Source organism: Apteryx rowi, unplaced genomic scaffold, assembly GCF_003343035.1.
Source record: "Apteryx rowi isolate R43461 unplaced genomic scaffold, aptRow1 scaffold_428, whole genome shotgun sequence".
NCBI lineage: Eukaryota > Metazoa > Chordata > Aves > Apterygiformes > Apterygidae > Apteryx > Apteryx rowi.
Genome location: NW_020450681.1, coordinates 217,531 through 243,583, shown reverse-complemented (window position 1 = coordinate 243,583; position 26,053 = coordinate 217,531). Strand labels below are relative to the sequence as shown.

The 26,053-nt window shown below is 43.5% G+C and overlaps 1 protein-coding gene across 5 annotated transcripts; it reads right to left on the bottom strand.

Annotated features, from left to right (window-relative positions):
* Nucleotides 1-1,727: 1,727 nt before the first annotated feature.
* Nucleotides 1,728-25,973, bottom strand: MAP3K14 (mitogen-activated protein kinase kinase kinase 14). 5 transcript variants are annotated; one of them, XM_026076183.1, is made up of 19 exons: nucleotides 24,641-24,969; nucleotides 23,844-23,960; nucleotides 19,375-19,711; nucleotides 18,838-18,895; nucleotides 18,436-18,708; nucleotides 17,814-17,883; nucleotides 15,721-15,931; nucleotides 14,991-15,599; nucleotides 13,775-13,912; nucleotides 11,476-11,605; nucleotides 10,577-10,708; nucleotides 10,023-10,127; nucleotides 9,356-9,519; nucleotides 8,791-8,941; nucleotides 7,958-8,311; nucleotides 6,675-6,781; nucleotides 5,316-5,460; nucleotides 4,659-4,759; nucleotides 1,728-3,739 (listed from the first exon to the last, which is right to left on the bottom strand). In XM_026076183.1, exons 5-19 carry the CDS (start codon nucleotides 18,686-18,688, stop codon nucleotides 3,575-3,577), a joined length of 2,835 nt encoding a protein of 944 aa, XP_025931968.1. In that variant the 5' UTR covers nucleotides 18,689-18,708; nucleotides 18,838-18,895; nucleotides 19,375-19,711; nucleotides 23,844-23,960; nucleotides 24,641-24,969; the 3' UTR covers nucleotides 1,728-3,574. The 5 variants fall into 5 exon arrangements, with proteins under 5 accessions (XP_025931968.1, XP_025931967.1, XP_025931969.1 ...); XM_026076182.1 differs by lacking the exon at nucleotides 18,838-18,895 and having other exon boundaries at nucleotides 24,641-24,968; XM_026076184.1 differs by lacking the exons at nucleotides 18,838-18,895; nucleotides 19,375-19,711; nucleotides 23,844-23,960; nucleotides 24,641-24,969 and adding an exon at nucleotides 25,889-25,973.
* Between the last annotated feature and the right edge of the window lie 80 nt (nucleotides 25,974-26,053).

The window sequence follows — 26,053 nt, the reverse complement described above, 5'->3', positions numbered from 1 at the left end:
AGTGGGGCAGGGACAGGAGGAGGAAAAGGGACAATCTGTGCTAGGAAGCACAGAGGGATGCCAACACATTTAACAAATGCTGCGCTTGGATCCACCAAAGGTACTGCCGTCTCTTCACACCCACGGATGACTTCTCCTTGCCCCCAAAAGGCTACGGTATCATATAGCAGAGTTGAATCAAACTAGGCTCCCCTTCTTGGAGGATGCTATATTCAGCACCATCTTCCTGTTCTCCAGGACAATGTGTCAAACTACCGGCAATGAGAATGAAGAAACCTTTTTTTTTTTTTCCTTTTTCTCCACTTTTATTTTCTTTTTCTGTGAAAATGCAAGTTGAAATGTTAACTTCAAGAAATCACAGCTTTATAAAGTGTCATTCATTCCATGCAAGCTAGTCATTCCATTGCCTTCCCCCACACCAGTACTGCCCATCCCGAAGAGATTATCAGCTTCATATCGCTTTGCCAACAGCAATGTGATTTTTCCCAAAGACTTCAGGAAGGAGCTATATGACCAGAGCCATCTATATTGTCACTATTACTGCTATTTATCCTCCCTACCCTGAACTGTGGTTCTGTCCTAAAGGCGAATTATGCTATTACGCGCAGTTTCAATCAAATTTTAATGTGAATAATAAAAAGCTTCCTCTGACTTTCTCTTCTGTCAGTATTGCACAACCAGCCTTTATCTGGAAGCTGGAGGTTTTTTTCACCTGTCACAGCAAAAATGACTGGCCAAATTAACAGGAAACTGTCCTGGCAACAGGAGAGAGTCAAGGAGATCCCAAGCTGATTGATAGATGGGAAAAAAGCCATTAAAACCCGGAGATGTTTCTGAGAGCAGAACCACAGTTCAGGACAGTAAGAAAGCACCCGTTGTTTGCGGTATCAGTTAAAGCATCTTTCCCATCCAACAGGGACAGCTGCCACCACAGCCTGTTTGTCCGACCCTCACGTAAATGACGGTTACATGGAAGTTTACAGCCTTTCTCATTTGAGAAGGCAGCAAAATATGACTGAGGGTTTTTCGGATGAAACAAGCAGGATGGAGATACCGGCTAATGCTGGCGTGAGAGCCCAGGAGAGCAGAAACGTCTCCATCTACCCAACAAAGACATTCGGGATTCACGAGAGTTTATCACCTTTCGGCCACTCACGTGGGTGGCTAGAGACTAGCGTTAATGCTATGAACGAAGCGTAAGGCTCAGAAGTCCTGCAAGCAGAGGGCTGCTGCATCCTGCCCTCCCGCTCGGCAGAACTGGAGTCCAACACCGTGGGGGCACAGACGGACGTGGAAGTCACAAAAGGAGACACCGCCAGGTCGGCGGCATCTCGCCTGCACAGTGAAGCATTTTTTAGAGGCAACAGCGAAAGCCACGAGCTGCAGCCTTTGGGCGGGGAATAGACCATTCTTTCATATTACGCCAGAGTTTTCTTAAGAACAACTAACAAGTTTTTCTCCTCCTCCTCCTCTTCCTCCTCCTCCTCCTCCTCCTCCTCGAAAGCCTAGGAAGGCGCCAGGCACAGGAGGTTCGGCTGCTGCACTAACCATTAGTTCGGGAGCTCCAGAGAGGTGTTTCGATCCCTCCTACTCCAGAGCCAACAATTCCACGTACTTTATGGCATCCGAAAAAAAGAGATCGTGCCAATCTTCCTATTCCCCCTCCCCAACTCCTTCCTGGAAGAGATGTGTGTAACGTGTTAACCATTTACAAAAAAGACCCTTAATGAGGCTGCATTTCAGCTATAATTAGGTACCTATTTTGGACAACGTATTAAGTGCTTTAGAACAAAAAGTGCTATAACAACTACACAGTGTTGACAGGTTTCTTCAAGAGTTTCTCTTTTTTCTTGCATCCCAGCTTCAATTTTCTGATTAAGGATGCCACTGCCTAGGATTATCAAGAAACAGCCAATGTTCTGGAGACCAAAAGGGAAAGAACATCAGTTGCTTAGCAAACTCGAGTCCTCAAAACGGGAGGCCCGGAGTACATTATTTTTACAGCTATTTTGTAGCTGAACTTCACTCGAGAAAACTGCAAACATTCCTGCCTCTTTACATCCCCCCAGGACCAGCATGGATCCAGCGGGGCCCATCTTGCTTCTTGGGGGCCATTTCTCTATTCAGCCTGGATGTAAATAGCCCCCCGCTCAGTGGCTGCGGTACTTACAGCTTTCTGGAAAGGCTGCGGCACGCTGTCAAGCGACTGTCACACTGATTTCCAGATGCGCAAGGACTTAGTGCAGCCCTGCACAAGTACATTCAAAGCTTATGTCTCCTCTGGTTTTGTTCTGGGTTACAGGAGGGCTAGCAACGCTTGCCCGTCTGGATTTGACCCATACAATTTCAATATGCTCCAAACTAGTAAAAAAAAAACAGTGCTAAAACCAGTGTAAAATTCACCAAAGCTTAAGGCATTACGGGCCCAGCTGTCCACACCACTCCTTTAACACATTTTGACACAGAGGGAGGAGTACGAAGCCTGGTGCCCATCTGTCGGTGTTGCTGTAAGACAGGTTGAGCTAAAACACCACGCAGAACTGGGGCACCTGAGCCACAGGCACGTTCCCCCTCTTGCCAAGCCTGCTGCGGGGCAATAATCTCCAGCAGAGAGGCCGGCTGGCTGGCTGGACTGATAGCTGGGAGGGTTTTTTTTTGTTTTTAGACACAGCAGCAAAATTCAGACCTTGTCTAAGTTTATAGAGCCGCCGTTCCTTCTCCCTCCAGGGGGAGCTGAAAGGATGGGACGGCTCGAGTGAAGTCGCAGCGGTGGAAACAGAACGAAGGAATACAATCCTCCTAAATATACCCACCCAGAAATACAATCTTCTTATCCTTCCTGCCAGACCGTTTTGCTCCCTCTGTTGGTAGCAATACCAAAGAGGGACATGTCAGCTCCTAAGTCAGGGAGGAGATATGAAGATGAGAGCTGCAAGCAAAGCTCTTTCTGGGAACAAAGTTCTTTTCTGATTCAAGACGGAAGCATCTGCGGGGAAGGGTGGGAGGTGAAACCAAGAACCCAGCTAGTTACTGCTTTCAACTTTCCCCATGCAAAAGGCTGGAGGTAGAGATGATGCTACCCAAAGCCTACAGAAGCATTAAGTTTTTCCTCCAGCAAAGAGGAAGTTAGCTAGCTCCCCTCGGCACAAACAACTACAGCTACACTGAAGATACTCAACCTCCTCCTTCTAGCAAGTCCAGTCACTACTGGCTTCACCTCAGAGGCTGGGCAACAAGTGTTCCCATCCAACCCCTGTACTCTCCTGGAAAGCACAATCACAGTCCTCTGCAAAGCAGGGATTACTACCCACCATTTTCAAGCTCAGTCTAACACTCAAACCCAAAACAAATAATTCCCACTGTTCTGGGGAAGATCGGAGCTCAGGACATGTCTTGGAACTGGATCAGGACAGACAACAAGAAGTGAGGCCCTAGAGCAGTGAGCTGCTGAACTGCTATCCTACTTCAGCACAAAACACCAGCAACTGCACTTGGTGCTTGATGGCGGAGGTGGTTGGAAGCTTTTGCAATTCCTTATTTCAACAAGGTGAAAACCTCCAAAGCAGAAATAGCCTCATGGCCTGTTCTCCAGTTGCCCATGCTTGACTCTCCATGTCCAGCTGACGCTGCAGTCAGGGGCGAGGGTGCACTGCAGCTCAATACCAGAGTCTGGGACCTCCATGTCGTAGTGAACTGGCTGGCCTTCTTTCGTCACCAGACTGAAAGCAGGGACCGGTATCTGTGAAGCAGAACAAACAGAGCTGAGTGGCACTTCAAGTCTCCTTCAGCACGTACCAGAACATCCCACCAGCAAACAGCGTTTGCCTGACTGGCAAATAGCTCTCAAGCCATGAAAAGCTGCAGGAGAGAGGCTCATGCTTGGCAGAAACATGCTGACTTTCTCTGATAAGAAAATATCTCAGAAACTGGACTAACTAGCATTCACCCTGCTGCTGAACTGCCTCCCCCAGGTTTTTGGCCATCACTGGTGGTTCTTCAACTGCACTGGCTGTTTTTGGGCACTGTGGATTCCTCTGTGGGCTAGTGATGGTTTGCTTTGTGACCTCCAAGAGAATGATATATGCCAAAGAGAACCAACACCAATAAAACCCATTCTGGACTTCTGCAACCTCTTTATTTAGAGAGGATCACCACATTTTACAGTCTTGGTCCCACAAACACTGGTAGTTTCTTTGAGGAACTGCCAAAGAGGCCCACAGTGAGGTTCACTGGAGTCTGCCAACATCTCCAGCCTAACAAGTTAGAAGCACCACAGCCTAAACCAAACAGATTTCTTTTGCTGATATTACTGCTCTAGAGGAAAAGTCATATAATTATTCACTTCTCTTTAGGGATAGGGGAAGGAATCTGCCTTTCTAGTCAAAGAGAAGGGTTTTTAAGCTGGAGCACCTGTACTTTTTAAGATTGAGCTCAACAACTATGGTCCCTATGACAACAGGCACTGGATCATGATTCAGAAAATATTTTCTGGTATCACACTCATGACAACAGCACTGAAGTCAAGTTATTAAATGGGTTATTAGTGTCCCTGAATGGAATCGTTCACTGGTTTTAAGGCATTGTGAGGCTGCATTACAGAAGAAATTTCTTCCCAGACAAAGCGCAACAGTCAAACAGCTCTCAGCTTTGTCTCTCACCTGGCTGCTTATCCCAGTGGCAATGTCTCCCACCTTTGTCCTGTGGAAATCCCTGATGTGTAGATTTTCTCCACTTAGCAACTGAATCTGGATTTTTACTCCTGCAATGTGCAAGACAAGTCATTAATTTCTGCTGCAAGCACAATGACTTCACAGCCCAACACAGAAAAATTGCCTAGCAAGATACAGGCATCAGAAGAACTGGGTTTGGTCATCAAGCACTTCACGTATGTATTCCTTGACCAAGCATGGAGGCTTGCTGAAGACAACAACGACTTACAGAGCAGAGCTGGATTTAGCAGTGAAGCAGCTGAAGAGACATACTGATTAGTGAAACATGCCCTTAAGACTACTCTGCAGAAGTTTATTGTTATAAAGGATATATTTCTGCACCCAAGGCAAGGCATAAAGCTGAATCACTCTGGGTTCAGGAACTTCTTTGGCTCTTACTGCATCATACAGGCTTGAGTGCCTTCCACCCATCTACAGCTGGGGCAGACTTGGCATCTTGACAGCGCAAGTGCTTTTAGGAGGATCTGTACCTGACAAAGTAACTGAAGGGAAAGAAGAGCTCCAAGACTCCATATCCCAGGCCCTCTATTTTTTTGAGAAAGCTGTACCTGACCATTTACCCAATGCTTCGAAAGACAGGCTCACCATTGAAATAGCTGGGAGTGTCCGTGTGTCGACTGCGATTCAGCAGGTTGTTCCAACTGAAACTCTGTCCATCTGTCTGGCTGTTCCARGAATGAATCCCAGAGCTCATGGTGTCCCTCAAGCTATGAGAAGCCTTCAGGGAGTTCTGCAGAAGTAAGCACAAATTTGTCAAAGGCTCCTAAACAAAATGAACTTGCATGAAATAATAAATGGGAAACTGACCCTGGGAAGAAAAGAGTAAAAATCCACAGGGATCTAGGCTGGGACTTGAGGTATTCAACATTTACCTACCATCTATAAAAGGGGATGAATAGCAATATGACAGTTGCAGAAGTAAAAAGTTATTGCAATAGTCAAATCAAAAACTGTCAGAAGAGTTGAAGGGGGAAAAAAAGGGAGTTTCATCATACCGAGTGGCAGGAGAATAAAGCAGCAGATAAAATTCTAATGTCAACAAGTGACAAGTAACACACAGGAAAAAATAGTAAACCGTACATARACAACCAGGGACGCTAAACGGCTGTACTACTTGGGAAAGTCTATACTATCCGAGAGCCCCGGAAGCATTGCAAGGTTGAGAAGAGGAACAGAAATAGGAAACAAAGACGATCACAATACAAAATGACTCCCATAARTGGCAGATTACACAATTTAGCACTCTACATCTTCAAAAACAATGACTGAAGGGTTTACAATCAAATTACGRCTTTCCCTTGTTCAACAAGGTCTATTCGCTATTTCTCATTGGTATTGCCTAGCTTATAAACACCAGGGTTAAGGCAAACAAAATTAATTAAACTCAGTATGTAAGAAACACACTGTTAGGTTATAAGTATGAAAGATTTAAAACAAGTTCATGGAGGACAGATCCATAGGCTGGTAGAGGATGTCCAAGAGGAGAGTCAGTGTTCTTCTGCCCTGTTCTTATGCTCTTTSCCTAAGCATCCCTTCAGTGGCCATTGCCAGGAAGAGGTTCCTCAATTACACAGGCATTAGGTCCAACTCAGTACAGATCCTTCCTTCAGTTCCTTGCTTCTGCATGGACACAGTCAAGGCCGTGAGGTTTTCAGATCCACATGCTTGATGTTTACTGTGAGAACACAGCACACAAGAGCAACTGGAGGAAGTGGATCCATGTTGGATGTCAAACTAAAGAACGACTAAAATCCTAAATGTCCTGTTGCCCAGGAACAAAGATCTCTTTCCACAGTACTCTCCAGCAAACTGGGCATCAAAAAGTAACAATGGACCTGAGAGGCTCCAGATGTCCATTGGCCACAGCTGCTAATTTCCCAGAGGCGGTTACCCTGCCACCCCTCCAAACCCACAATAACAAGGCTAGCGTCTGTTTATATTCACCTTCTCACTGGCATCCGACACAAAAGGGCTGTCGATACTGAGACACGAAAGCATTTGTTCTTGCTCTTCCAGCGAGTAAGGCTGTGACAGGCTGTTCAAGAACAGTTCTACAAGCAAAAAGGAGAGAGAAGAGAGAGATTTGCAGTGATTCCTTTCATGCCTTCCTGCTCTAATGTTGGTTACTGCAATTAATACCCAAAGCTTTCTCAGCGTTATCCAATCAATGTTGACATTAGTGTCTGTAAAATGCCTGACACACAATTCCTCCGTTAAGTAGAGGCTATCGCTGCCATTGTGAAAATAGGGAAACTGAGCCAAAAACGACAGATGATTTGTGCAATGACATGCAGCAACTCAGAGACAGGACAAGCACCCAGAAGTTCCCATTTCTTGCCTATTACGCCACCTATCAGTCTTCACTCTAGATCCATCTGCATCACATCCAGGAAAAAGATAAACTTAACTATTCAACTCCTGCAGTAACTTGCACTGAGAATATGCAGACCTGACAAGGCTGCTGGAAGTCCAAAGCTATTTCAGAAGAAAGCGGGACCCCAGCAACCCCTAAAGTGCTATTAATCATTCCTCAATTCTGTGGCAATGGTTACGCTTCAAGACAACTTTTTCCTAAGCTGAAGCTTTTCAATTCATTTATGAAGACAAGAAAATATGGGATAAAGAAATGAAAGTTTGAGATATTCTGGCGTAGTGGAACTGGACTTAGAACTTTATTAATTTTCACACTGAACTTTTTCAGCTGCTGGTAGTCCAAATCCTTGGTTGGTGGACATAGGTTTTCCAATGCCCACAACAAAACAATTGCAGACTGATCTTAACTTCACTGCTTTGTTTGATGGCTCCCATCTGATGGGCTTATCTCTATCTTGAAAGAATTGGATTTGAAGTATTCCAGACTTCATAGAAGCGGGAATTACAGACAGTCTTTATAGGGTGCACATAAGCACGTATCCGAGTTGTTAGGCTCTGAGGCTGGCAGGTACTCAAGAGGTTCCCATGCCTCTCACATGGGTTCACCCCACTGCTTAAAGAGTGGAAAAAATCCTGACCGTTACCTTTGTGGCATATTTAATTGCTTAAGAACTACTAGTTTTGATAATTTCAAGGAAGGATGAGCAATTTGTGTAACAAGAGAGGAACTACGAACAAAATGACATCCAAGCACAAAACCCAGAAATAACTGTCAAAAGGCCAAAAGAAAACAGCTGTATTTTTACCATATTTTCAAGTAAAAAGCTGAATTCCTTACATAGCATGTTGCTCACCTATTTCCAGCTGCTGCAGCTCTTGTTCTGAAATGGTTGTTGCTCTCTCCGCATGGCTGAAGCTCTTCAGGGGCAGAGGAGCCAATGAAGAGAGAGGTGGAGGATCCCAGATCCCAGATAACTCCTTGCACAGGTTCCAAGGGGTTCCCTCGACCTCCTCTGTTTGCTCCAGAGATGGTGGCGGTAGGACTGGGCTTGCACAAGAAACTTTGACTGCCAATTTTGGGTCAGAATCAGTCTCAGAAACTGGGCTCACTGTGGGGGACAGGGAGGTCTGTTGATTGTTTTCTTTGTTCAAAGCTAGATGTCTAGGCTCTCTGTATTCACCTTTCCAGGGGCTTGTCACACCTCCCACTGCAACAACAGAAAGCAGACAAGCATTATTGTATAGAAAAAAAACATGCAAAAGTCACGTTTGGCAATAAATGTGAGTTTCTGAACTGTATCTTGCTGTAAAATGCCAGGTCTTCAAAAGAAAAAGACAGATCATGTCTGCAAGTTCTTGCCACACTATAGAGCCTTTCAGCAGACTTACGCTGAAATAAATTTTGGAGAGTGCCAGAGAGAAGACTTTGACCACAAATATGAGTTACAGTCAAGGATGAAATAAACCTTTTTTTTTTTTTTTTTTTTTTTTCCAGTTTTGCTGAATACCAGACTTTAGCTCACTAGATGCAGCAGATACTTCAACTCAGCGTGAGCCCAGGCCATGGTACACACCTTAGACACATCGATAGTCTCCATAGGACTATTCAAACATAGCTGGTAACTGCCCGCTTTACCAGTGTGGGTAAACTTTAAAGCTTTAAGCTTTAAAGGTAGGACATGTTTACCTTCTTCAAGTGCAACTGTGGTCTTAGTTTTCAGTTCAGATGCAGATGCTCTCTGAACAGGCTCTTTCTCCAGACCCATTTTAATAATCTCAGCAGTGAGAGGGTTGCAGGAAGGCGGAATTTCCCTCAGAGGAGGTGGCTCTTTAGCTATCTGTGTAACAAACAGGAAGTGAAAGAGGTTAAAGCAGAGAGACTTCATTTGTTTTCAGAAAGGTTCTTCCCATCCTGAGAGTTTCCAACTGAAATTATGGCATTAAATGAGACATCTGGTAGGTAGAGAATCAAAGACCTGAGCAGTAATTTTATTACAGCTAAATGGCTACAAAGTCACACTCAAGTCATGAGCAGAATAAGCTGGGGGAGGGAAAAAAAAAGCCCTAGTACGCATAACACACAGCAGTTTAAGGGAAATCAGAAACGATTAGCTCCCAAAGCAAGGTTTGTGTCACCTTGGATGGCCAGCTGGCTCTCAGAAAGCCTTCCTGAAGTGACTGCTGTCTGGCTAGGTAAAATGAGATTTTACCAGCTTCAGTGCCTTTTACTGGAAATATTTTGGGTTACTTACCTTTAGACAGAGAGGATGATTGTAATACTGGGTCCAAGGGTGGCACCCGTTGAGCATGTGCAGCATCATACAGCAGCTGCTCCAGACATCCACTTTAGAGTCACAGCGCTTTCCCATGACCACCTCTGGAGCCATGTGAGTCTCTGTGCCAGGTACATAGTTCCCTAAGACCACAACGGCAAATTCAAATGATAATCATTGCACGTAAAATAGAGAATTGTTCCACTGCAACTGCTAGGAAGCCTAAGTGTCTTTTCAGGAAAAGTAACATACAAGTCAACTTAACCCAAAAAGTAGTATCACATGCTCCTGTCACCTGTTCAAAGGCTACATCTCCAAATCAGTCTCATCACAGAAGTTTGGATGTGGTTTCTTGCAAGGACAAAACACTGAATATAGCATGCAGACATAATTTTGCAGAAAACCACCACCTTCTGGACTGAGAGATAAGGACCAACTTCCAATCCTAAATTAATTTTAGCTGCCAGTGGGATACATCACAGTAGCATCAATATATGCAACACTACAAGCAACATAAGTCTGGAAACACAATTGCTTGCAAATTAGCTGCACATAAATATTCAAAACAAAAACAAAAAAACAAAACAAACAAACAAAGGAAGAGTCAGCATGGCAATTCTTTACAATGACAGCAGATAAACCTTACCTGTGATCAAGCACTTTCCCAAGCCATCTGGATGAAGGTGAGCAGAGTGACCAAAGTCACAGAGAAGAGCCCTGCTTCCATCATCAGATAAGAGCACATTGTCCGCTGCCAAAGACAGGTTTTAAATTAGTCAGTGTCCTTTGTATTGTAGTCACTCATAGGGGAAAAAAAGTCCAAAGCCCAGGGAGCTACAGTCTTTGTTGAGCCCAAACTAAGATCCATTAATCTTATCGAGCATCACTGGCTTCAGCAAGTACACAACTATAACTATCTCGACTGGTGAGCAACCAGTTATCCGCCCTGGAGATTCCTCCATCCCAGGGGAGAGGTATACTGGGCAAACAGCCTGTCAGACCCACTGGGTGACAGAGAGAAAGAGGTGACAAATATTATATGCCCAGCTGTTTAAAATGAAGTTAGGCTGAATCTGAATTGCAGAGCGGAAAATTTAGTAAATAACCTTTTTGCCACTCCCTAACTCTTAACCTCCAAGCAGTTTGCTCCTTTTTAAGAAAAAGGGAAGAAAGAACAATATATGTTAAGTAGCATCCTACCTTTTACATCTCCATGAAGAATGTTTTGAGCATGAAGATACTCCAAGCCCTCTAAAGCTTGGCCCAGATAACTAAGAGCTCTGTCCTCTGGCAGGCAGCCGCTCTGTTTAATCAGCTGACCCAGAGAGCCACCTAGAAGTAAATCCACAGAGTTCATGTTAGAAGAGAATCCAGAGAGTTCATGTTAGCCTATCTGTTAAATACTTCTCAGCAACATCAACAGTCCTCATTTTTTTCAAAGGAGCAACAAGAACTGCCAGGTCTAGCAGTCCTCATTTTCCATGCATGGGTCTGCTACTTCTTTTTATTCCCAGACTTCTTACTGCCCATGGAAACCAGCCTCTTTCAGGCAGCCTTTTGCTTAGCATCAATTTCACAGTCTTGCTTTGTATCAAAAGCAGCTTCTCCGTGATCAGATCAACCACTTGAGACCCTCCTGGTCAGCAGCTGATCCTTCAAAGGCTGTGCTTTCCATGGTCCTGGCTGGGAAAAGAAGCCTCAGGCAACGGATGCTTCTAGGTTTGCTTACACGCCATTCCCTGTTACAGTACAATGTGCTTTACAGGTACCATATAAATATGCCACTACACCATGATAGCAAAAAACCAGTATCAGCTCTGTGCTTTAGTGAGAATTTGCAGCTGGTGTCCAAGAGAGATATATCTTGAACTGGGGTGAGGGGAAAGAGGAGAAATTACTCCCCTTAGAAAAGATCATTTCTACACATCGGTAGGTATAATACATACCTACCCCAACCCACTCAGGAATTAACGCTAGGAACAGTCTGGATACACCAAAGACTTAAAAGATTTAAAACCGGGGCAAGAGGAAGAGGAGATCAACGACCATTGCATTTGACAACTACAATGGTGCTTCCACTGTGATTGCTCCTTTCTCACCCTCCATCAGCTTCATGAAGATAGTCACCCAAGGCCCTTCCTTCACTGCTCCATACAAGGGGACAACTTTAGGACTTGTTATTGCAGCACATGTTGTTAACTCCTCTGCACGGAAGTGTTCAACTTGTACCTAGAGATACAAAGAAGCGGCACTGAACAAATGTTGACAAATTTGGACAGACGCGTCCCTCCCCAGCACTTAGGTCAGTGTCCTGCACAGTCTAGCATCAGAGGCCCAAGGATAACCTCCATCCCCACAAATAAATGGGTATAGCAGTAAGTGGGAACACTCAGATTGAGCAAGGAAGAAGGGAGACGCTAATCCTCAGTCTGAATTAAGTGTCAACTGGTCAAAAAAGATGCCAGGTTCCAATATGTCTGGTTTATGGCTGAGTATAGGTAATCTTTAGGGGTTTTTTTGTTTGTTTTTTTATTTTTTAAGGTAATTTCTGTCTCAGTTAAGAGGATATTACTGACAACTTAAGCATTCTACTTTCATGAGATCTGAAAGGGAAAAGTCCAGGGATAGAGCACTACATGGAAACACACAACTCCTCTGAAACAGGAGGGAATATGAAATGTGACCACAGGCAGTGATCTACACTATCACCTTTTTAGGTGGTTGTCAGGCTGCACAGAAAAATGGTTTAAGAAAGACTCTATTCACCAAGTTTGGCCAAACAAAATAAAACAAGAATTTGCTAAAGACCAGAAGGAAAACATGAGTCATTAAAATTCTGGTGGGAAAAGGATGTATCATGTTTCTTCACTGTCAGCAATCCAGCTAGAGCTAGTTTGCTTTAATCTCAAGAATTTGGAGGGCAGGTGCTTACAACACCAAGTATGGTGAAAGAAGGTCAGGTAGTCCCCTTCTAATAAGGGCAGACAGCAGTAATTCCAGACAGTTACTGATGTAAAATGAAATACATCATAGTTTAAGTGTCCAGCTTGCACGTTAGGACTCATTGGTTAAAAGTGTGATCTGAGAAAATGTATTTCTTATCTACAGAAGTATCCTTTGAAATCCTCTAGGAATTAGGAAAAAAGTTAACGGCCATTTTGAAAGACTAATGCTTCTCCTAACCTGGCATCTACTTTCTCTCAGCACTACTCCACCCCTTCTTCCTGAAAACCCCACTATTAACAGCTATTTCCCCTGAGACTGTGTATCGGCCCAGTGAATAATAAACTTGAGTAGTTTCATACTGCCAGAAAACAAGATTGTCATGTCACCATGAAGTTCTACATCTAAAATGTGAGGATGCAGAATAAGAAATAACTTTCTATGTGTTTAAAATATTTTCTCTTCTATACAGTTCACAAATGAGATGTTTTTAAAAAAAAAATGGACAAGATGGCTTGGTCTTGCTACTTACATCTTTCCATTAGGCAATGCATCAAGTTGAGAGTAATGTAAACAAGAAAAAGTGAACATTTTTAATTGAAAAACACACAACTTCCAATTCTTTTCGCATATAACATTTTCGTTCAAGACAAACACTTCCCACACACTTTTCAAAGTCTTCTATTAAAGTAATGTGAGAAACTTATCAGGTTTACAGAGGTGATGAAACTATTCAAGTGTTAAGTTCAAACAGAATAGTTTACATTCTCATCATCTACTTGTGTTATCACTCTACCTTCACCTCTAAGGCCTCCCATGGCTGCCTACAAATAAATATCTTCATTCAAGTTATAGTCTACATGCATTATACATCATATGACGATGACACATCTTGGCGAACAATGGATTATTATGCCAGCTTCTGGGGAAATACATACCCTTGCTGAATCTGTAACAGAATCACCTCATTACAATGTGCCAGTTTCGTCTCTGACACTCTCTGAACAGGAGAAAACTCTCTCCTTTTTGAGCTTTTACTCATCACCTTATCTTTTCCCTGCTTTACTCATTTTTCAACAGAGAAACACTTGCAACGTCACCATTTATATTGGACATGTTTTAAGATGGAAATAGATAAGCAGAAAACTCCAGGAACTTTTTCCCCACCAAGAAAGCACTTACAATCTTTTTGAAATCTCTACTCTTTTAGCCTGTCTCAGCACAGAAAAGCAAAATGCCTTGTAGCATGCTTTGAAGGTCAAACGAACCTATTTCTGACTGCTAAGATAGACCCACTGTGCACACACAGGTTCTCTATCTGCTTCTTCTCTCCATGCCATCACCTTAAAATTTGCCCTGAACATAACCACAGCAACATTATACTCTGGAATGATAAGTCTCTATTTCTACCTTCTTGTATCAGACAATCCCCCTGATTTCTCACACATAGATTACCTTTTTGGCAGCACACTGAAATCCTGTCTGCTTGTCCTCTATTTTGTATACTTCTCCAAAAGAGCCAATGCCCAAAGAACCGTGACACTTGGTCCAGTGAACCTCTTCTCGGTATTCATAATCCACTGGCTTTAGTTTCTGGAGGTTAAAATCAGAAAACGAGATGAAACAAGCATGGAAAAACATACATGTCAAGCTCCAGAGACAGAGACTAAAATTTTCAGGAAAAGCACAATGGTACCACAGCCTCTCCCAGTGCAAAATTGCTTCTATCACTGGCTTGAGGCGAAAGGATATGGGAGGACCTGCTAGATTTCTGCAGGCACTGGTTGACCTAAACAACTGTATGCCTTTGTTCTAAAGAAGGGCAACTTATGTTTGAACAGCTTTGGAGCTCCAGGCTACTCCCTGCACATGGGGGATATTATTATGAAGTGAAATCCTACAAACAAAGCAAGATCCATCCAACTAAACGTAGATCTCTACGTGTGAGCTAGACTCTTTTTATAGTCAGTAGACAGAGAAGAATTGTGCCTTGGGTTTCAGCGTAGACATATTCAGGCAGATAAGTCGCATCCTGAACTCCACTGACAAGACTGATAGGGTTGTCACCGATTGCAATGAAGAGTCCTATAAGAGGAGTTTAGGGCAGCTGGCAAAGAGCTGAAGTTAGGAGACAGGAATCATGCCTGTAAGATTTACAAGCATCTGCTGTGCCGAACTCCTGCCTTTGTCACGCGATAACGGGTAAGCTGTTGCTTTACTGGCAAAGGTAGCAGACATGTTCTTTGCACCTTCGTGATCTACATGTCACAGGTACCTTTTTCTGTTTGTGTCACAGTCCAGGTCATCTTATAGCCAATAAAATATTGCAGCCCGTTCACCTGAATGGATTGGATTCTTTCGCAGACAAACAGAGAAGGCATTTTGGAAGACTGACAGCAAAAAGAAACATTTCTCATAAATTTTTAAATAAGCCGTGCATATTTTGTGAATGAGTAAACCAATTGGAGCCACCGATCTCTAAGACAGGGTTTTATACCCTTCTAAAAACAAAGCCGCACCTATAACTGTTGGGCTTTAGCCACATCATTAAGAACCATTCAGAAAAGGCAGTCCTGCTACAGAAGCCAGTACATAGATGCCGATTCTCTCTCCTGAAAYCCAAGAGAAACTCTGCCTACCACAACGCCAGGGTGTAAGGTCAGAAGATCACCTCATTAAGGAGCACGCCTTCATTTTCATCTGCTTCTTGGAATTGTTCCTTCAGGTCCAGACCGCCTCCTCTCCACGTCTTGGCTAGGCTGGCTAAATTTTGCGGTTCACCGAGACTCACGCTCCCCTTCAAGGCGTCTACCAAGTATTCTTCCACAGAAATCTTGTCCGAACTGGTTTTCATGGACTGGTTGACGCATCTGGGGAAACTGCATTCTAAGTTTAGGCCAGATAAGCGATGCTCACTGTCTTGATAGTTGAAGTCACCACGGAAGTATGTTCCCAGAGCATTAAGTTTCATGGCATGGAGAGGACTGTCCAGAGGTGGGAAATGAGGAGGTATTATGTTGTACGGAAAAGGATGGAGCGTTTCAGGCTGTGGAACACTGTCCCTCTGATAGTGACGTTTCCAAACATGATTAAGGCACTGAACAGGGCTAATCAGCTTGTGCAGTTCTGCTTTGTACTGACTCCTTGGTGAATGGAGTTTGCCTGCGGACAGAACTTTCCCAGGTTTCTCAAACAGCAGCGGATCATAGACCAAATCCTTGCCAAGTTCTGAAACCCAAAAATTGTTTCTGTAGAGAGTACTTTGGTGTGTTTCATCCTCCTAGAAAACAAAACAAAACAACTGAGCAGGAACCTCAGTAGAGCCACCCAAAATTCAACCAAGAACTGTAGGAGTTCGCAGGGGACCCAACAATAAAAAAGAAGAATATAAGGGTCCTCACCTGGACTGGAATTGGGGTGCAGCTTTCTTGTTCTGGAGTTCTGGGACCACGCCTGCCAGCGGCCACTGTTTGTATTTTCAGCTTGGATCTTTTCTTATGACGTTTCTTTCTGCTTTTACCACGATGCCTCCCTCTCCAACAGGTAGGTGCCATTTTCCCCTCCGTCGCGTGAGCCACATTGTTAGGGATTTGATCAAGACTGTCTGACCGGCTATTGAAAACCAAAAGAGCATAAAGTCTTGTAAATCTGATGGTGAAAGCGTACCTTCAATTAACAACTACTACCAACAGAACAGGAATGAGAACTAGCAACACCGTCTTCTGAGATYTTAAGAATACAGAACTACAAGATAACTTCTTGCCTTCTAATATGCAGCAATTAGAACTTCGACACCAAAGCACAGTAGTACATCCGGCATTGTAAGAGAGAAATACAGGGGAGGAGAGGAAAAAAAAAAAAAAGAAAAAAGCAAAGCATTAACATGTCCAGTATTCGCAAATTCTTCAAGGAACAGCAAGACTAGGGGGCAGAGTAGGCAGTGAAAAACACTGAATGCTTCCAGGTTGCTTTGAGACAGTATATGTCTACAATTTTTAGTGAATACAGAGATTAAATATAAATGCAATCTATTTAAAAACTTTGTTAAAAATAATAAAAGCACTCAGAATATAAACATCTTCTCTATTTGAAAGGAGAATAGGCTTTGCACCAAAGAAAAAGGGTGACTAAGGGCACTGAAATCAAACAGCTTCAAACAGCCAAAAACTTCTGGCATGTAGAGCTCAATTATTATAATGTTACAATACCTTTTCTAGGAAGGCATATATATACAAAGCAGCACTGGCCAGAACCATATGCGGGGACCTACGCAAACAGATGAATCTCTAAAGAAAAATATTTGCTTGCAGTTATTCAATACCAGTCATGACAGCTGGGTTTTTGTAATCAAGTCGTAAGAGGAAACAGGAAATTTGATCTTCAAATGAAGAAATCACAATTGTTTTGTTGATCCATGCAATAAAGTCATCTGCCTCTATCGAACAGTGATACAGTTCACAAGCAGCTCAGCTTCCTCCATCCTTTTCTGCTGTCTCAGTTCACCATTAAATGCTTACCAGATCCAACAAGCAGAGCTCTGGATTCTGTGGGTATTACCATATTGCCTTGACCCCGAACATATACCCGATATGCATTCCGCATAAATCCCCTAAGAAGTGGCCCACTCTGCTTTTCTTCAGTTGGTTTACGGGACAGTGTTATAAAGTTAGTGGGCAGTGTCAAACCTACACCCCGCAAGGCCAGATTCAGTGTCTAAAAGCTGCCACAGACCAGGCAACCCCTTATTCTATATCCCAGTTACCCATTTCAGGGAATGCTGGAGGTTTATTGGGCACATACCGAAGAGGAAGATGCTCATTATTCAGATGGCTTCAGACAAGCAAGTCCCAGAGCTCCAATTTTTTCTTGCAACTTTTGCTCCCCCTTTACCTCTTTCAGTTTCTCTTCACAACTCTTGCTATTTCTGTCTGTTTCTGATGCTGTTCTTAAGGAAAGGTTCTTCTTTCCATCCCATCTTATTTATCCTCCGACTGCTGCTTTCAAAAAAGCAGTAGTTCCTTTTTCTGCCACTACTTCTAGCAGCAAGTCCAAGTTTCCCACAACTTTTCAAAGAGGATGGTGTAAACAAGGTTTCGAAAGGGGCAGCACAGTTCAGTTAGAGAAGATCAAAACCTGCCCCTTGGATCTTTCTACTTCAGGCCCATGAACCTCACATGAAAGGATCTCTTAGCCTTCATTTTGAAACAAATCCACCAACCTAAACATACAGGCAGATTACAAGGGTCAATAAACTAGCAGGCATTGATAATGAGACAAATGCAAGGTGTTTTGAGTGATGTGCACTTTTATTTCCTCCTAACACAAAAAGGTTTTGAGGAAGATGCTTGGGGAAAAGACACACTCTTAGGAAAAGCTACTCCGAAGAGGAGTTCTTCTGGAAAAAAAAGTTGTATACACACAGAGCCAGCGTGATTTGAAACAAGTCAGTGCACAAAACAGTGAAGGTGGGTATTCATGGTAAGAGACCTCTCACCTGTAACGCTTACTATGAGCAATGAAGGATCTCTCTGATAAAGTAGGGCTGAACTCTTGACTGTTTTCACCTGCGTGAAGAAAATGGGATCATCACACATCTTCAACATTATGCAAAGTCTCTGCTGGTAACAACCGGACTAAGAAACACCTCTACCATCTTGCTAAACCAAGCAACGATCCAGACACATAAATCACCACACAGTCAGGCTACATCACCAGCGGTACATTCTTCCTCCCCCAGCATTAGATAGCTTCACAGCATTGTGATCTCCTGATGCCTCAAGCTCTTTCCCACCCAACAGCTATTTTTTTTTTTTAAACACCTTTTGGCAGTCAACCAAAAATAGATGATCCTGTGGGACACATTTTTAGTGAACAAAGCTAGGTGCAATGGCCATATGTTGTTCTGTTATTTCTGCTTGATTCAGTAGATGCTGTCACATTATTAAGAGATTTCATGAGCTGCCTAAATAGAGACTGGGATGTGTCACCAATTCCATCCCACTTGGAATTACAAATAGARTTCAGCTCAGCTCTCCAGGAGCGCAAAGCGAGTGAAATCGCACACCACATTACACATTCCTTTTTCTCAATGAACAGCAAACTGCCCTGCTACTTACATTCTGCTTGGGCAATAATAGAAATTGATGCAGAGCCTCCTTCTGTTTCTTCTTTTGCTGTTCCTTTGGTGATTACATCATTCAGGATTTTCCAAGGACTGTGAAAGGCGACCTTCTTTGAATCTTCTACTTTGCAAACACTGCTCTGCTTTTCACTCACTGTCTCATTCAGCCCCTTTGTAGCCGTGAGCTCCTTCTTGTGCTTGATGTTTGGGTCAGGAGCTCCTTGGCATGTAATTCCCATCACTGCCATTTCACAGGTTCAGAGAGTCACTGAGTAAGAACAAAAAACAAAAGCAAAACACTTGTTACAATACTTAACTTCACAGTCAGAAGTGGCTTCAAGTTCATGAGAAACAGGAGGCAGCTGAAGGTATCAGATACAAAATAATTTAAACCTACCCAACCTCTGAGCAAGGAGCTGAAAATGAAGTCAGGACTGCCAGCTCACCGTCCCTGACTTGTACCACAGAAGAGATGAACAGTCAACGTTATTCTCAGTACTAAAAACATGAGACTATTTAGGTCTCAAAGCAAAATGTATTTCTTGTTATATTCCCTTAGCTTAAATACAAACAATGAAACAATATAGAAGAGGGAACTCTTGTATCATTAAACAGGAAGAATAGTCACAAAAAAGAGGAGACATGAGACATCAGATCCAATGTCTGCACATTCTCTATGCACAAAGGAGAAATTACATTGTGCCCTTACAGCACAAACCTTCTAAATGGTCGCAAGATGCTGCAAATTGTTTTATTCCTTGTACTCAATCACCCTCAAATCCGTTTCACATTTTTCCTTCCAAGGAAATGGGGCTAGGCGATCCGCCTGCCCACACACATCTCCTCCCTTGCACCCTCCCTTCCCCTTAATTGCCAACAACTTTTGAAATCCTCAGTCAACCATAAAGAAGCCTGACAAAAGCAGCGCTCTTACGGTGTATCAGGTTAACGCAAGTTGGTGTTGGATAGAGGACAGCGATGGTGCTGGAAGAAGAGGCAGGCAGGACTCAGCTCCTCTCCCCTCCGCTTGGCAGCAGCTGGCRAGTCAATCAGCCCAGGCTCTAGCTGACCAGTTAGTGTAAATGTAGCTCCAAACAAGTCCCAGCACATGCCAAATCTCGGCCAATTGGCAACACGGAGAAAGGTGGAAGGGAGCCAAGGGTGGGAAGGGAGAAGCATAAGGAAGCCTGGAAGCAAGGCGCTGGGGGGCAGGTAAGGGTCTGTCGTGGGGTATCAGGAATACGTAGAGTTAAGAGTTTCCTGCAAACACACTGAACACAAAACCACAGGAAATCAGGCTTTGGTTTAGCTGCTGTCCCCCCTACCCTGGATTCTGAAAAAGCCAGAACATAGCTGTTTTCTTTTAAACCAGAATATGTTTTATCACCCCTTAACCGTAGGGTCATTTCCTCGTTCCACAGTCCTTTCACAGTTCAAATGCAAAATCTTAAAACAAACATTTCCATCATTAAACAAGCCACAAAAATTCAGAAACCTTAACAAACGCGTACCGGTGTTAAGCATCACAGACCCAACAGGAGGAGCGCCACACCGTTTGAATGGAAGCCACTAAAAACGAGTCAACGTGACTATCACAGGAGCACGTCCTTTGAGGCTCATCGGTTTGAATCCGCAGCAGGGATATGCTTTTTTTTTCCCCCCCTTTCTTTTTTTATTTGTTGTCCCAGGTCAGCAGGCCGTTTAGTCTGAACAGGCTCCCGGCAACACAAAGCTCAATCAGAAAAGCTACAAAGCAGGCACCAACGGGTGCTCGGAGCCTAAAGGGCCACCAAGGAAAGGGGAAGGAACCGTTCGGGAGCCAAGTGCATGACCCCTGGTGTGATTTGCAATGAGTCACCTAACAACCTGGCAGGTATACAAGAGAAGTCAACAACGAGCGCATTCAGCGGCTAAACACGGAACAGCTGCTGTGAGAAAGAAGCGCCGATGACAGTCTCCCACTCCTTGCAGCGGTCCCTCTCCCTCTCCTCTCCAGAAATTATGTCAAATCTCAGCGCTGTAAAATAACCCCTGGGAGCAGCAGAAAGACAGCCTGCCAGATGACTAACCCAAGCCACCAGTGACCAAACTGACAAGTTCAGAGCTATTTTTATACTCACTCTCTCCTGATTTGCATTAACTCTGTCCCTCCTCGCCTTCTCCTCACCTTCAAGGTCTGCAGGGCAAAGCCATCCCCATCTCAAAAAAGGCATAATTCTACAAATCACTCCTCAGTTTAGTTAAAAGACAACAGAGGGAAGGGAGAAGCAAAATCGCAAGTCCCTGTCTCCCTCTGAAAAGGAAAAGAGTAGCATGGAAACAGTACTGAGATTAAAGTCAACAAAGTATGCACTTCACTTGCCAACTGAAAGAGAATAAGAGGTCGCTATTGTAAGCAATGTCCTCTAGCCCAGCGCACAGCAGTCGGCGTGCAGACAGCTTAATGGGTGACTCAGGTCTAACAAGGCTGTGTAGGCACAGAGACTACAAGCCCAGCCCAGTTTAACTGCTGCCACACAATTTTCGTGGAAGAATCAAAAAACCCAACTATTTTACGGCAGGCACGCACAACAAAGTGAATTTGGGAGAAGCTGTGATTTTGAAAAGTCAGAGCTTTTAAATAATTACTGAGCCATAACTTCTCTTGTAGCCAATATTCAAAACTGAACAGGCCAGACTCATCTTCACGCCCTTTGGGGAGGGGGGTGATCTGGAGAGGTGCAAAGCATTCCTAAGTCCCGTTAATTCGCATGTAGGTGCTCAGCCCAGGCCCTGCGCGTAGCTCTTTTTTGATAAAGCTTTAGATAAAAGGAAGCCTTGGGAGCACTACATGGATATCCGAGGTTCCACGGCAAGATCCGTAAGAACAGAATTTACCCAACATGAGGCATGCTGGAGTAGTGTTTTTGGTTGCCTGTTTACTTGCCACCAGGATGAGCGTGTTTCCATGGATGGACAGAAGTTATGAAGGTAACATCAGGAGCCACAGGTTATTGAACTGGAGAGTCGTCGTTTCTCACCCAAAACTGCTCCTCTGGTTTTTAAAACTTCCTTTCCCTTGACCAAGTCATTCAGATGCAACCGTAATTCTTGATTTCAATATTCCTGATTTTCTTCCTTCCTTGAAAATAACAAACCCATGCGCACACCCATTGAAGGAAGGGAAAGTCAGGTAATGATGCAGTAGATAAAGGCGAACACTACATCCCCAGCCCGCAAAGGGCTTTTGCTGGCTACACCAGTGTTCAAGACTCCTTGCACCTTATCTTCACTACGATCTTACACTCACATCTAGTTAAATGTTAGTTCTTGCTGYCGTAAAAAAGAAAGTATGTTTTTACAGAACGAAAGCCATCCACAGTATCACTTGCGTTGCAGAGACACTGGCTGGTGGCAGTGGCAACTCCTTCCTCAAATAACATCTGCGCTCCTGTGAAAACCCATCATACAGGATAAGGCCATCGGAGACTTGTAGGGAGTCAGAATTAAGGAGACACTCCAGCCTTCCCGAGATAAGAGACACCTATATGCTTACTGCTCCTTTGAAAATCCCCTCCCTCTCCCACCCTTCTTTAAACAAGTCAAGGTTCACCCTCCGCAGAGCTTCCATCTCAATATTGGCTGCTTCCACTGGAAGCTATTTGTAGCAGGGACCTTCAAAGAACATTTCTTTGTTATATGAAGTTAATTTATATACAGAGAGACTCATAGCTGGACAGAGTAAGGCAAATACCTCTCCAGAGCTAAAGCACTCTGCACTACATCACAGTGTGTGATCCCGCTGAGTCTACCTGGCTCAAATCTCCCTCGCCAACTGTTTTTTGGAGAATTTCAGTTAACATCTTGTAGAGCAGCCCTGTAGTTTTRTTTTTAAAAAAAAGACTTGGGTAAGAGCTTTAAAATATACATAAGACTTCATATATCAACTTCAAAGCATGCAGATTTCTTCTCCCAGTTTGAGTGCTAATGTTCAGTAGCAGTTTCAGATTGACATTTAGTTTGAAAAAAAAAAATAAAAAAAATGGTGTTGTCTCAGTGAGGTTTCCCACTTCCTTATTGAGAAGAGTTTTATGAACAACGCATTAACTTAGGTTAGTCTCCTCTTTTGCAGCTGCTATTGGTTTATTGGGACATACAAGGAGAATTTTAGCAATGTTGCTTTACTGACCACGGCAAAAAAGCAACAGCAGGGAAGGCCAGGAATTTATCCATCACTGTAGCAGGGAATGTCAGTTCAAAAAATGAACATACACTAAGCCTTTAGGGACCTTCGATTTCTAACAACTGTAGCTCTGTCAGCAGGTATTTGAGAAAGTGTCAAAAGTATCTGTCTTGAGTACTGGCTAAAAAAAAAAAAAAATCACAGTAAAGATATCAAATTTGTCCAAAACCTTATCAACAACACATTTCACTGGAAAAAAAAGATGACACTTGTTAAAAAGTGAATTACAGTAAAGGTCTGGTCTGGTGCCTGAGGAGTAGAAATATTCGCAGAACCCTTTCAAGCCCTAGGCACTTCTTCCATTTCTTCATGACTTCTCATCTTTGTCTTTCTCCGCTTTGATACTATAGATGATCTCCCTTGCCTGCCCACGTTTCAGATGGAACTGAAATTAAGAAGGTTCCGTTTTCAGCCGTGTCAGTTTAAGGCATATTATTGTCGCATGGGTCTGGGGTTGTTATTTAAACAAGCTCAGTACCATCAGCAAGAGAGAAGTTTCAATTTGCCTCAGAAGAGATTAAAAAAAAAAAAAAAGTTATAGTACACAACACATGGCCCTACCTTAAAGCATATTTAATGCCATTTTAAGTTTAGGAGAAAACCAGATATCTAAGAGTCCCACAATAAAAACAAATAGAGTGCCTGACTGATTATAATACGGGTGAGTCAGATCACCAGTTACCATTCAAGAATGTGCACAACCTTCACCTCCTCTTCTAACACTGTTGTCTCTGTGTCTGTGCGAGGGGCATCCATACAGTCTTGGCTGGTTCCTCTTGGTCTCTCCTGCATCGTCAAATCCTAAGGCTTACCTGAAGGTCACCAGTTGCTTCTACCTAAACCACCCCAGAACTCACAGTCTGAAGGATTTCACTATCAGTATTACRTTCATGAGTAAGCTTTGTTATAAATGATAATAAATATGTAAACATATTCTTTAAAGTGGTTTGACAGTAAATGCTTCAAAATCCAGTTTCAGCCATTTATGTTGCTTACTATAAACATCAGGATTATAAGCTTCAACTATCCTTTTAGTTGCCCAACATTAATACATTGCAGCAGTTTGGTTACAAACTCTGTAGGAAAGATCTTTGATTGGGTTGAACCATTAGTACAATTTCCAGAAGTGCCTAAACACATCTATCTTAATTTCCTCAAGGATAAACTTGGGTACAACTCACCCCTTAACAATTCTTTTCATGTCGTTGAGTGAGGATAYGGATAACACCATTTACCCAAAGTTTATAAACATCACTGCATCCCAATTCATTCAAACCGGCTCATTTTTCCCAGCTGCTCTGTGAACAAGTATTTCAGAAAGTATTAGTATTAACAAACTTAAGCCTGACAAAGTTTTGTTTTCAAGTCTGACTTAGCTGTTTATACATAAGCTTTGAGGAYGCAGCTTAACAACATCCTGACTTTTAAGACCCATTTGTGGAGGGAAGCTATTTCCTCAATTATAGCAAGATGGGATATAAGCACTTCAGTGGACAACTTCCGACATTAACCACAAACACGCACTAAAATCAATTCTGCCCAGGTAGACAGGACCAMGCTTTCACCAATTATTACCCAACATTGTTGTGCGGCTTGAGATTTTCGGTTCACACTTACAAAAATGCCACGTAAGGCTACAAGAAAGCAGCAATGTTGAAATGCTAGGCAAAAACAGAAGTTCTGCTACATTTGGTATAGATAGGAGCATTTCTACATAAGCTTAATTCATCCTCCACCCTGTGAGCTCAATTATTACAGTTTTATACCAGAAATGTGAAGAAAACTGACAAGTTTCTTTGTCCATTCTGAGCAATATTACATCAGAGAAACTCCCATTTTAACTGCAGCATCTAAGAACTATGTTTCAGATAAGCTGCGCTCTGTATTCTTCAGGGCCTAGCAAGTTAAGGCCACTAAAACGTGATTAACAAAGCTCAGCTTCCTACAGATTTTAGCCCCCCATGCCTAGGCCTCTTACCCCTCCTTTCGGTCCCCCAGCGCATCCTCTTGATCTCCCTTCCACAGCATCTCCAGACCCTTCCCTAATCCAGGTCTCTTTTACTCAGGGCCAGCTGCTCTTCTTGGACCTTGSAAGATTTTTCTGTCTTCCCGATATTTCTCCTTCTGTTTCCACCAGCAAACCTGACTGACATTTGCCAATGACTTCAAAAGTTGCCTGAAGTTATCTCTAAAGAGACAACATGGTCACATTCGCCTCCTTTCCTTTGGAGTAATGATTAGTGACCACAYCACTCTTACAAAAGCTCTGCTCTACCGTCTCACATTCAACACTGCCACTATTTATCCCGAACTTTCTTTCAAAGTTCATTAACTCCAGTGACGTTGGAGCAGGTCCCGCAAACCCTTTCGATTTTTGTTTGTGTTTGTTTGAGATAGTCCTTCTTCACAGCATACTATTCAAAGACTCACTCTCTCATAACAGTTAAAATTTAATAGTTAATAGCAAGTGACTCATTCCAAAGGAATCTAGTGGCTGTGCCAATAATAGACTTTAACTTAGTTAAAATGCAATAAAGCAGCACACTACAGACACATATTTGAAAGCCTGATTCAATTACTCTCATCGCTATTGTCGCAGCTAAGAAGGTGCAAGCTATTACTCACAAAAGAGTTCAGAAAGCCGGCTGAAAAAGAAATTTAAAAGTTGTTTATGGATGCTAGTTTCAGATTGCTGCTTCTTACATGTGCAAAGCCCTGAACACATGTTTCTAATGTAACTGATTAAGTAGACAGGAAGCATCTGAGATCAACCACAGCAGCAACTTATTAATCAGCAGAGAAGTATTTTAACCTTTTGCCAGAAAAAAAAAGGTTGTGTCAAAGAGAAGTGCCACGGCTAGATATGAGAGGTGAGTAAATAGGCAGTTTAACTGAACTTCAGATCTTATTCAGTTGTATATTTTGATTAGCTGATCTCAGGCCTGCCTCACCCTCCCCTCTCCACGGTCAGGAATAGCTTCGTAAAACTGCGCCTAGCAACACCCAATCAAAGCGGCAAAGGGGGCAACTTCACCTCTTATCTCGCCGAGCGCTCCAAGGCAGACGCGGCGGCAGGAAATTAGYTAATTCAAGAGCCAAAAAGGAAAGCTGGCTTCTTAGCAGAGAAAGAACACCTAAGCTTAAAAAAGCGGGCGGCCCGGGGCGCTCCGAAGGTGTCACCGGCGCACGCGGAGGGGGAAAGCGGCAGCTCCGCGGTTCAAGCTACCTGCGGGCGGGTTAGTCGGTGATTTCGGGGACGGTTCCGGCGGCCCCAACGGCCGCTCCAGGATGCGGGCGCCGCTTCGCCACGGCCCTTCCGCGGGGGCCGCCCGGCGCGGCGCGGCGCTGCTCGCGGCTGCGCTGCCGCCGTCGCGCCGCGATCCCGTCAGGC